Raw genomic sequence first — 11,039 nt, 5'->3', positions numbered from 1 at the left:
AAAAAAAAAAAAAAAAAAAAAGTATTTTACAACATGTTGGTATAAAGATGAATATATTAATGAATACTAGAGGATTTTCTCTCACCTAAAGGTTCATTTTTCTCCCTTCTGATTTTAAAAGAAATTAAAAATGTATGTGGGCTCGGCCGGGCGCAGTGGCTCACGCCTGTAATCCCAACACTTTGGGAGGCTGAGGCGGGTGGATCACGAGGTCAGGAGATTGAGACTATCCTGGCTAACACAGTGAAATCCCATCTCTACTAAAAGATACAAAAAATTAGCCGGGCATGGTGGCGGGTGCCTTGAGTCCCAGCTACTCGGGAGGCTGAGGTGGGAGAATGGCGTGAACCCGGGAGGCAGAGCTTGCAGTGAGCCAAGATCGTGCCACTGCACTCCAGCCTAGGCGACAGAGCGAGACTTCATCTCAGAAAAAAAAGAATGTATGTGGGCTCTTATAAACAGTGTGGGCACAGGGCACTATGCCTAATGGTAACGTGGTCCAGGAAAAAAGGGTACTGAGGCCTCCCTAGAAGACCCCAGCATAGCTGGACCCCAAACTAGTTTGGTTCCACGTTTGATTTGTTGTTTGTTCTTGAGACGGAACCTCGCTCTGTCACTCAGGCTGGAGTGCAGTGGCGCGATCGCAGCTCATTGCAACCTCCACCTTCCAGGTTCAAGCGATTCTCCTGCCTCAGCCTCCTGAGTAGCTGAGACTATAGACACCCACCACCACGCCCAACTAATTTTTGTATTTTTAGTAGAGACAGGGTTTCACCGGTCTTGAACTCCTAACCTCAGGTGATCCTCCCGCCTCGGTCTCCCAAAGTGCTGGGATTACAGGCATGAGCCACTGTGCCCGGCCTGGTTCCACATTTGAGACTCTGTACTCACATTGCCTGTGAGTGCAGGAGTTGGGGTGGGTGCCTGAACCTTGGATGCTTCTCCTTGAAAGGATTCTGAGGATGAGGATGGGAGAAAATATTTTCAAATCACATTCCTGATAAGGGTCTAGTATCCAGAATATATAAAGAACCCTTAGAACTCAGCAATAGGTTGGGTGCAGTGGCTTATGCCTGTAGTCCCAGCACTTTGTGAGGCCAAGGTGGGTTGGATCACCTGAGGTCAGGAGTTCGAGACCATCCTGGCCAACATGGTGAAATCCCGTCTCTACTAAACATACAAAAATTAGCTGGGCATGGTGGTGGGCACCTATACTTCCAGCTGCTTGGAGGCTGAGGCATGAGAATTGCTTGAACCCAGAAGGCAGAGGTTGCAGTGAGCCAAGATTGTGCCTCTGCACTCCAGCCTGGACCCTGTCTCAAAAACAAACAAAAAACAAGAAAACCTCAACAAAAAGACAACCCAATTTAAAAATGGGCAAAGAACTAGAATAGATGTTCCTCCGAAGAAGATAAATGGCCAGGCTGGGCACAGTGAATCATGCCTGTAATCCTAGCACTTTGGGAGGCCGAGGTGGGTGGATCACTTGAGGTCAGGAGTTCGAGACCAGCCTGGACAACATGATGAACCTGTGTCTCTACCAAAAATATAAAAAATTAGCTGGGTGTGGTGATAGCACCTGTAATCCCAGCTACTAGGGAGGCTGAAGCAGGAGAATTGCTTGAACCCAAGAGGCAGAGGTTGCAATGAGCCAAGATCATACCACCGTACTCCAGCCTGGCAACAGAAAAAGACACCGTCTCAAAATAAAATATAAAAACCATGAGATGCCACACTACACCCATTATGATGGCTATACCAAAACAAAAATAAAGCAATGTTGGAGAGGATGTCAAGAAATGAGACCCTCATCCACTGCTACTGGGAATGTAAAATGCAGCCACTTTGGCAAACAGAACCTCTGAAAGGAGCATTAGCATGTGACCACAGTTCTCCTAGGTATGTACTCAAGAGCATTGAAAATGTCCCCACAGAAGCCTGCACACAGATGCTCATGGTAGCATATTTACAATAGCCCCAAAGAGGAAAAAACCAAATTATGCATCCACTGATGAATCAAAGTGTGATGCGTTCACAGGATGGAATATTACTCAACTGTGAAAAGGAATGAAGCAGTCACAGTCAAGGAACCTTGTAAAAGTAAAAGAAGCTAGACACAGGCCAGGTGCGGTGGTTCATACCTGTAATCCCAGCACTTTGGGAGGCCGAGGCGGGCAGATCATGAGGTCAGGAGATCAAGACCATCCTAGCTAACACAGTGAAACCCCGTCTGTACTAAAAATACAAAAAAATTAGTCGGGCGTGGTGGCGGGCACCTGTAGTCCCAGCTATTTGGGAGGCTGAGGCAGGAGAATTGCTTGAACCTGGGAGGTGGAGCTTGCGGTGAGCAAAGATTGCACTATTGCACTCCAGCCTGGGCAACAGGGTGACACTCTGTCGGGAGTTCGAGACCAGCCTGACCTACATGGAGAAACCCTATCTCTACTAAAAATACAAAATTAGCCAGATGTGGCGGCACATGCCTATCATTACAGCTGCTCAGGAGGCTGAGGCAGGAGAATCGCTTGAACCCAGGAGGCGGAGGTTGCAGTTAGCCAAGACCGAGCCATTGTACTCCAGCCAGCCTGGGCAACAAGAGTGAAAACTCCGTCTCAAAAAAAAAAAAAAAAAAAAAATTGGCGGGGGTGCCAGACACGGTGGAACACGCCTGTAATCCCAGCACTTTGGGAGGTTGAGGCAGGCGGATCACTTGAGATCAGGAGTTTGAGAGCAGCCAAGCCAACATGGTGAAACCCTGTCTCTACTAAAATACAAAAGTTAGCTGGGCCTGGTGGCATGTGCCTGTAATCCAGCTACTCAAGAGGCTGAGGCAGGAGAATCGCTTGAACCTGGGAGGCAGAGGTTGCAGTGAGCCCAGATCACACCACTGCACTCCAGCCTGGGCGACAGAGGAGACTCCATCTTAAAAAAAAAAATTAATTAAATTTTAAAAAATAATAAATAAATTAGGCAGGGCATGGTGTTGCATGCCTGTGGTTCCAGCTACTGGGGAGACTGAGGTTGAAGGATTACTTGAACCTGGGAGTTTGAGGCTCCAGTTAGCTGTGATCTCACCACTGCCCTCCCTGGGTGACATATATATATTTAAGCCACTGAGCTGTGAAGGTATGTGAGTTATATATGTGAAAAATACACACATAGTGCCAAAACCCGGGAGTAGTGTAAGTGGCGGGTTTGTCAGCTGTCAAGGGCTCTGCAGCCCTTTCTCTGAATCCAAGTTCTTCCTTTGGATGGGGAATCAGGGATGTGACCTGGGAGGATGTGACCTGGGAGGATGTGGCCTGGGAGGATGTGGCCTCGTCAGGGGCAGGGCCAGCGCACTGTGATGGGGCTGGGGCTGGGCAGGTTGAGGTTGCCCGCTACTCCCCACTCCTGACTCTGGGTGGGGACAGACGGCCAGAGGGAGGCTCCTGGCACCTGCGGTGCAGGAATCTCAAGCATGTGGTCCTGAGCCCAAGTTTCCAAAAGCCAGACCTTAGGGCCTCAGGGCCAAGAGACTGGGAGGGGCCCCAATCCAGGCTCCCAGAAGGCCTGGCTGGCATCCAGGGGTCCACTGGTCCCTCTCCCTCGGCCCTGGCAGTGGGGCTGGGCACTGGCCTGCCTCCCTCCAGAACCCCCCTGCCAGCTCCTCCCTGCTGTGGGCTGGACTGGGAGGAAGGGGGTGGGGTGCGTGTACATTTGCAGGTCTTTCCAGCCCCTGGGGCAGCCTGATTAACCAGCTTCTCCAGGGCCAAGCTGCTGGGGGTGGGGTAGAGCCCGAGGCAGCCAGACCAGCCCCTAGCCTTCTGGATGCTGGCAGCTGTCATGGGGCCCCCCCGGGGGCAGCCTCTCCTAGGGCTGCACATGCTCCTCATGGCACTGAACTGTCTCTGGCCCAGCCTGAGCCTGGGTGAGTGGGGGTCCTGGATGGATGCATCCAGCCAGACCCAAGGGGCTGGGGGCCCTGCTGAAGTGATTGGACCCTGGGCGCCCACCCCCCTCCGACTGGGAGAGGCAGCCCCAGGGACCCCCAAGCCTGTCTCCGTGGCTCACCTTTTGTCTCCTGTGGCCACAGAGCTGGTGCCCTACACGCCGCAGGTAACAGCCTGGGACCTGGAAGGGAAGGTCACAGCCACCACCTTCTCCCTGGAGCAGCCGCGCTGTGTCTTCGACGAGCATGCCAGCGCCAGCGACACCGTCTGGCTTGTGGTGGCCTTCAGCAATGGTGCGGGGACAGCTGTGGGGCCTGGGTGACGGTGATGGCCAAGGAGAGTGGTGGGCCCTAGGAGCCCCTCACCAGCAAGCGCCTTCAATGACTGAGCCCTTGTGGGGCCTGTGGGAGATAGGTGTGGATGAATGGGGCTTTATCCAAAGGGGTGATATGTGTATTGAAAAATACACACATAGTGAGCACCAAATCCTGGGAGTTGTTTAAGTGGTGGGTTTGTCAACAGCTCTGCAGCCCTTTCTCTGAATCCAAGTAATTCTTCCTTTGGACGGAAAACCGAGGCTGCGACCTGGGAGGATGTGGTCTTGTGGGGGGCAGGGCCAGTGCACTTCGATGGGGCTGGGGCTGGGCAGGTTGGGACCACCCGCTGCTCCCCACTCCTGGCTCTGGGTGAGGACAGAAGGCCAGAGGGAAGCTCTCCTTCAGGGGTAACAAAGTCAACTGTGGGTCTGGACTATCTCTGGGGGTCCTGAGGGAGGAGGTGGCATGGGGGGTCAGGGCAGGAGGGTGGGCGAACACAGAACCCCCGCTCATAAGCACAAAGCTGGTCTCTCCCCTCCAACCCCCATCTGTTCTTTCATCTTGCAGCCTCCAGGAGCTTCCAGAACCCAGAGACGCTGGCTGACATCCCAGCCTCCCCACAGCTGCTGACCGATGGCCACTACATGACCCTGCCCCTGTCTCTGGACTGGCTGCCCTGTGACGACCCCATGGTGGGCAGCGGAGGCGTCCCTGTGCTGCGGGTGGGCCATGACCACGGTTGCCACCAGCAGCCTTTCTGCAACGCGCCCCTCCCTGGCCCTGGACCCTATCGGTGGGTGGTACCCCCACCACCGGGGCCCTGGGACGGGGGCTGTGCTTGGGGAGGAGGCATTGCTGGGACCAAGGATGCTCTGTCTACCATATTCCCAGGGGTCCCCTGGCCCCTGTCCTCCCCTTTGCAAGCCCAAGCTCCTTCCACTGTAGAGTCAGCAACAGTGCTCACCCCAGCTGGGGCCGGGCAAGGCCCAGGAGGAGAGGGTGGGCACCGCGGGGAGGCGGGATCTTAGTCAAGGTGGGAGGGGGCAGCTTCCCCAAAGTCTGGGCCTCTGGCCCCCACCACGGGCAGATCTGGCAGGAAACTCGGGGGCCGAGTTCAGACCCAGTTTTGTGGATATGAGGCAGGGAGCAAGAGAGGTGGCTCCCACCCACTCTTACAGATGAGGAAACTGAGGCACAGGAGGTCAAGTGGCCTGCCAAGGTCAGGGTAGAGTTGGGATGGGGAAGCAGGCTATGTGTCTAGGTCAGGACTGTCCGGGCACAGGAGGAGGTGGGGTGGCCTCAGGAAGACCAGGCCCAGCAGGGAGCCGGGAAGGCAGGGCGTGGAGAAGCTGGAACAGCACCTCGCTCTACCCAGCCCCCCTCTGCCCTCTCACCCACTCTCCAGGTCCACCCTTTGCCCTCCCCGCCACCACACCCTGGCTCAGCTTCCAGCTCCACGCCCCGCCCTGTCCCCCGCAGCCACTCTTTTCAGTGCCAACCTGCCAGGTCCCTCCCCACTGCCCAGACCTTCCAGAGCTCCCAGCCCTGCAAAGACACAAACCGAGCCCCTCTGCGGGGCTCCTAGTGCCCTCGGTCCTTGGGTTGCTGGTGACTGAGCCCCCCGCCCTCCAGCTACTGCTGCCGCTCTGGGAGGCCTGGGACCCCTGCCCATGTGCCTTGCTAAGCCACCTTCACCTGCACTTTTGACTCGTGGCATTTAGGAACTGGGGCCCCTAAACTATCCCCGGCCCAGGTCTGGTGTCTGGAGAGCAACTGCTTAGGGGGATGGGGGCTGGTGGCACAGGCCAAGTGGCTGGAGACATCTCAGGGGATTCTCAGAGCAGGGCCAGGCCACCAGCTGCTGCTCTTGACTGGCACCCCCACTCCACATCCATGGGAGGGGCCCAGAGGAGCTGCTGGGGAACCTGGCCCTGCCCCAGCCTCTGAGTCTCTCCCCTCCTCCCCCACCACCTCCCGTCCCCAGCGTGAAGTTCCTCCTGACGGACGCCAAGGGCTCACCCAGGGTCGAGACCAAGTGGTCAGACCCCATCACTCTCCACCAAGGTAGCGCTGGGCAGGAGGGGCGCCCTGGCTTCTGTTTGCCCCCGGTGGACTCACCCATCTCTCTGGGCCACGTCGTCACCCGCTCTGAGCTGGGCGCACCCCTGCTCCCACAGGGCTGGAGACCTGGAGGCCATGTCCGAGTCAGGCCCAACCCCCAACAGATCCTCATGCTGGGGGCGTGGGGCACTGAGCCAGCCCCGTTGGCAGGGGCACCATCTCGGCCCATCAGCAAGCGTTTGCCCACTCTTGGGCTCCAGCCACATTGTGGGCAGAGACAGCCTCCCCACTGCTATAGGGAGTCAGGCTGTGTCAGCCCCTGCTGGGAGGGAGGAAGAGGGTGTGGAGGAGGTCAGAGTCAGGTCGGGGCTGGCTGGGGAGGCAGCCAGCTTGAGTTCTGAGCAGACCCCAAGGGGCGAAGTTTCGCCCCTTGTACCAGGCCCAGGAAGTTTCGAGGGCCGCGGCCCGGGTGTCGGGGTGGGGGTCTCCTGGGAGACGGCTTCAGAGGTCAGGGGGTGTGGATTGGAAGTCTTGTCATCTGAAGGCCTTGACTGCTGGGCTCCAGGGAGCAGGGCGGTGGATGAGCACGTGGGTGGGAGCAACCTAGAAGGTAGGAGCAGGGCGGAGGCCGTGGTCCAGGCTGGCAGAGCACAGAGGAAGTGGGACAGGAGGTTGGGCTCAGGGGGGTGCCTTGGGATATGAGAAAGCCAGGCCTTGAGGCTAGGCGAGCATGGGTGGGGAGGGAGAAAGGGAGGAGGTGACAGCCAGCCCTGGGATCGAGGGACAGCCTCTCTGAGCAGCTGGTGTGTGTGCAGGGAAGACCCCCGGATCCATCGACACCTGGCCAGGGCGGCGAAGTGGCAGCATGATCGTCATGACCTCCATCCTCTCTTCTCTGACCGGCCTCCTGTTCTTGGCCTTCTTGGCAGCCTCTACCGCACGCTTGTGAGTGGGGACACCCCCTCGGGCCCCTCTCTCACCCAGAACCCCTTCCATTGAACTGGTCCCAGTGTCTGGAAGCCCTCCAGGCATGCCATGGGGTTTATTTTATTTTTGGTAGAGACAGGGACTTGCTATGTTGCCCAAGCTGGTCTGGAACTGCTGGGCTCAAACCATCCTCCTGTCTCGGCCTCCCAAAGTGTTAGGATTACAGGCGTGAGCCACCTTGCCCAGCCCGATGCTATAGTTTTGAGCTGGGCAGCACCCCTCCCAGGGTCTGTGCAGGGAATTCCCACCCTGAGTATCTCGCACCTTGGGGGTCAGTGATGGGGGCCAGCAGCCCCTCTGGGGACAGGTTCAGTAGGGCCTGCCTCACTCAGGCCCTGTCTTTCAGTGTGTCCTCAGCCAAGGCCCTTCTCCTCCCAGGCCTCACCTGCTCTCTGTGGATCCTCTGGTGGTTTAGTAAGCTGATGCCAGGGTAGTCAGAGTGGCCACCTGGAGAGGTGGTCCTCCAATTGGTTCTAGAAGGGAGGAAGGAGGGATCAGAGACTGCAGGTGAGGCCGGGTGCAGCGGCTCATGCCTGTAATCCCAGCACTTTGGGAGGCCGAGGTAGAAGGATCACGGGAGGCCAGAAGTTCAAGACCAGCCTGGGCAACATGGTGAAACCCCGTCTCTACTAAAAATACAAAAATTAGTCGGGTGTGGTGGCGCGAGCCTGTCATCCCAGCAACTCGGAAGGCTAAGGCAGGGGAATCGCTTGAACTCGGGAGACGGAGCTTGCAGTGAGCCGAGATTGCACCACTGCACTCCAGCCTGGGTGACAGAGCCAGACTCCATCTCAAAAAAAAAAAAAAAAAAAAAAAAGAGAGAGAGAGACTGCAGGTGAGGGAGCAGGGAGGGAGAACAGGCCCTGACCCAGCACCCGCCCCACATGGCAGGGACATACATCTGTTCCTCCTCCTCTCCCCGCCCAGCTCCAGCCTGTGGTGGCCGGAGGAGGCCCCGGAGCAGCTGCGGATCGGCTCCTTCATGGGGAAGCGCTACATGACCCACCACATCCCGCCCAGCGAGGCTGCCACACTGCCAGTGGGCTGCGAGCCTGGCCAGGACCCCCTCCCCAGCCTCAGCCCCTAGCCTGGCCTCTGTGCACGAGGCTAGGGGAGGTGGGGCGCAGGGAGCGAGTGCATGGTGCTCTGTCCCAGCTCCTGCACCCACAGGCCCCCTCAGGGCTGCTTGCCTTTCTCCCCCCAGCCAGCACACCCCCTACCCTGCCTGGAATCCCAGCACCAGCCCCCCTGCCTCTGCCTTTCCGGTTTCTCTCCCTCTCCAAACATCTGTAAGTTGCACTCAGGGTGGTTTAGGGGAGGGTCATTGGCAGACTGGACACCCAGTCCCCACCTCCATCCCCATCTCTGTTTCACCTGACCTCCTTCGAGGAAGGCTGGAGGCTGTGTGGACAGGCCACCCTGACCGCAAGCTTCCAGACCCCAGGAGGAGGCCTGCAGAGGACCGTGCTTTGCCTGGTGCAGGAAGCTGGGCTCATCCCGGGGCCTATGAGACCTGAGCCGCCCTCTGTCCCCCCTCCCACCCATCAGTGGCTGGGCAGGGTAAGGATTCAGAGGCGTCTCTACTGCCCCTGGGCACAGCACCTTTCTGAGAGTGGGACTCTTCATGGTCATCTGACTACCAATTCTGGCCACCACCTCCAACCCTCTTGCGCATACGGGTGGCTCTCGCCCTTATCCACCCTCTCAAGCATTTATTAAGCACCTGCTGTATGCCACATACAGTGTTAGACTTGGGGCTTCAGGCACAGCTGGTCCTGACCTTGGGGAGCTGCCTTCTCTAGACCTGAGACGACCACGTGTCCGGATGTGACCTGTTGCTGTCGGGGGTCTGTCACGCCCTTAGACTGCCATCCCAGGAGGCTCTCTGGGACCCAGGAGCCTCCATCACCTGGAAGGACCCTCTGTGCAGAACCACAAGTGTCCATCTGTGTACAAGACCGGTGGTTCCCGTCGTCGCCACTGGGGAGCGCCAGTGAGCCGCAGCCAGGCCGCCTCACGGCCAGTGCGCCTGCGCACTCCTATTCGCTGCCCCTCCTGTCTCCAAGGCGGTAGCAGATGCCACGTGGCGGGGTAGGTGGAGGTCAGTGTTCTGGACCTCCTTCCACCAACCCAGAGGGATGAGCAGTCACGCCTGAGAGCTCGCTGCGTGCCATGCAGTCCGCACAGCCACCGTGATTTTCTAAATGGAGAAACTGAGGCTCTGTGACTGGCCCGCTGCACTCTGTCCACGGCCGCTGCGCACGCCCCCTTGGGCCTCGCTCCCGGGCCCTTTAATGTGACCACGGCTCCCGGCCTGCAGGCCCTCCCCACAGAGGGCGCTCGGTGGTGACCCTTGGGCTGCAGCCCTCTTTGGAGGTGAATAAATGTGATCTGGAGCCCACCCTGGCCTGAATGGTGCCCCTGCCGGGACAGGAAATTTATACTGGGAGCCCAGGGCCTGCTCAGCTTCTGCCCCATGGGATTATCCCGAGCCTGTCCCTTGATTGCTGTCCTGGCTTGTACTTTGAGGTGCCCCCATCTCCTAATACCCCAGGAAAATCCACACCTGCATTTCAGGGCCAGATATGTGGTTTTGGTCGTGCTCCCTCCCAAGCAAGCCCTTGAGCCCCTCATCTCTGAGGGCCCCTCCTCCATGCTGCCTGCACCCCCACCAGCCACCAGAACCCCTCCAGGTATAGACAGAAACAGATTCAGTCAAATGCCTTGGTGTCCCAGGTGAAGTCTGGCCAGGGGAGCCAACCCCTTTAAGTTACACTACTGTGATAGGCTGGGTGCCATGGCTCACACCTAGAATCCTAGCACTTTGGGAGGCTGAGGCAGAAGGATTACTTGAGCCCAGGAGTTCCAGGCCAGCTGGGGCAACATAGTGAGACTCCATCTCTACTAAAAATTAAAAAAAGATTAGCTAGGGGTGGTGGCATGCACCTCTAGCCCCAGCTACTTGGGAGGCTGAGGCAGGAGGATCACCTGAGCCCAGGAGTTTAAGGCTGCAGTGAGCTGTGATTGCGCCACTGCACTCTGGCCTGGACAATAGAGTGAGACCCTGTCTTGAACGAACAGGCTGGGCGCAGTGGCTCACACCTATAATTCCAGCACTTTGGGAGGCTGAGGCAGGCAGATCACTTGAGGTCAGGAGTTAGAGACCAGCCTGGCCAATGTGGCAAAACCCTGTCTCTACCAAAAATACAAAAATTAGCAGGGCATGGTGGCGGGGGGCCTGTAATCCCAGCTACTCGGGAGGCTGCAGTAGGAGAATCACTTGAACCCGGGAGGTGGAGGTTGCAGTGAGCTGAGATCTTGCCACTGCCCTCCAGTTTGGGTGACAGAGTGAGACTCCATCTCAAAAACAAAACAAAACAAAACACACAAACAAACAAACAAAAACCCACTACGGTGGAGCCGGGGTCCCTCTGCCTGGAATTGAGAGTTAACAGACGGGCTTGGTGGCTCATGCCTGTAATCCCAACTTTGGGAGGCCAGGTCAGGCAGACCACTTGAGGTCAGGGGTTTGAGACCAGCCTGGCCAAAATGGTGAAACCCTATCTCTACTAAAAGTACAAAAGTTAGCCCGATGTGGTGGTGGGTGCCTGCAATCCCAGCTACTTGGGAGGCTGAGACAGGAGAATCACCTGAACCTGGGAAACGGAGGTTGCAGTGAGCTGAGATCATGCCACTGCACTCCAGCTTGGATGACACAGCGAGACTCCATCTCAAAAAAAAA

General features: G+C 57.4%; 1 protein-coding gene across 3 annotated transcripts; it reads left to right on the top strand.

The window, feature by feature from the left end:
• Positions 1-3,593: 3,593 nt before the first annotated feature.
• On the top strand, positions 3,594-9,698 carry UPK3B (uroplakin 3B). 3 transcript variants are annotated; one of them, XM_017857635.1, is made up of 6 exons: positions 3,599-3,910; positions 4,076-4,225; positions 4,817-5,042; positions 6,234-6,313; positions 7,126-7,255; positions 8,225-8,639. In XM_017857635.1, exons 1-6 carry the CDS (start codon positions 3,811-3,813, stop codon positions 8,382-8,384), a joined length of 846 nt encoding a protein of 281 aa, XP_017713124.1. In that variant the 5' UTR covers positions 3,599-3,810; the 3' UTR covers positions 8,385-8,639. The 3 variants fall into 3 exon arrangements, with proteins under 3 accessions (XP_017713123.1, XP_017713124.1, XP_017713122.1); XM_017857634.1 differs by lacking the exon at positions 6,234-6,313 and having other exon boundaries at positions 3,594-3,910; positions 8,225-9,698; XM_017857633.1 differs by lacking the exon at positions 6,234-6,313 and having other exon boundaries at positions 3,705-4,225; positions 8,225-9,698.
• The last annotated feature ends 1,341 nt before the right edge of the window (positions 9,699-11,039 follow it).

Source organism: Rhinopithecus bieti, unplaced genomic scaffold (assembly GCF_001698545.2).
Source record: "Rhinopithecus bieti isolate Rb0 unplaced genomic scaffold, ASM169854v2 scaffold_42772, whole genome shotgun sequence".
Classification (NCBI taxonomy): Eukaryota; Metazoa; Chordata; class Mammalia; order Primates; family Cercopithecidae; genus Rhinopithecus; species Rhinopithecus bieti.
This window is presented reverse-complemented; position numbering and strand designations above follow the sequence as displayed.

What these genes read in the sequence shown, in the direction of transcription:
- UPK3B (XM_017857633.1), top strand. Translation starts at nt 3,811, where the DNA reads ATGCTGGCAGCTGTCATGGGGCCCCCCCGGGGGCAGCCTCTCCTAGGG. An exon ending in TGTGGTGGCCTTCAGCAATG is followed by an intron (nt 4,226 to 4,816) that starts GTGCGGGGACAG and finishes TTCATCTTGCAG; the next exon opens with CCTCCAGGAGCTTCCAGAAC. An exon ending in CCTGGCCCTGGACCCTATCG is followed by an intron (nt 5,043 to 7,125) that starts GTGGGTGGTACC and finishes GTGTGTGTGCAG; the next exon opens with GGAAGACCCCCGGATCCATC.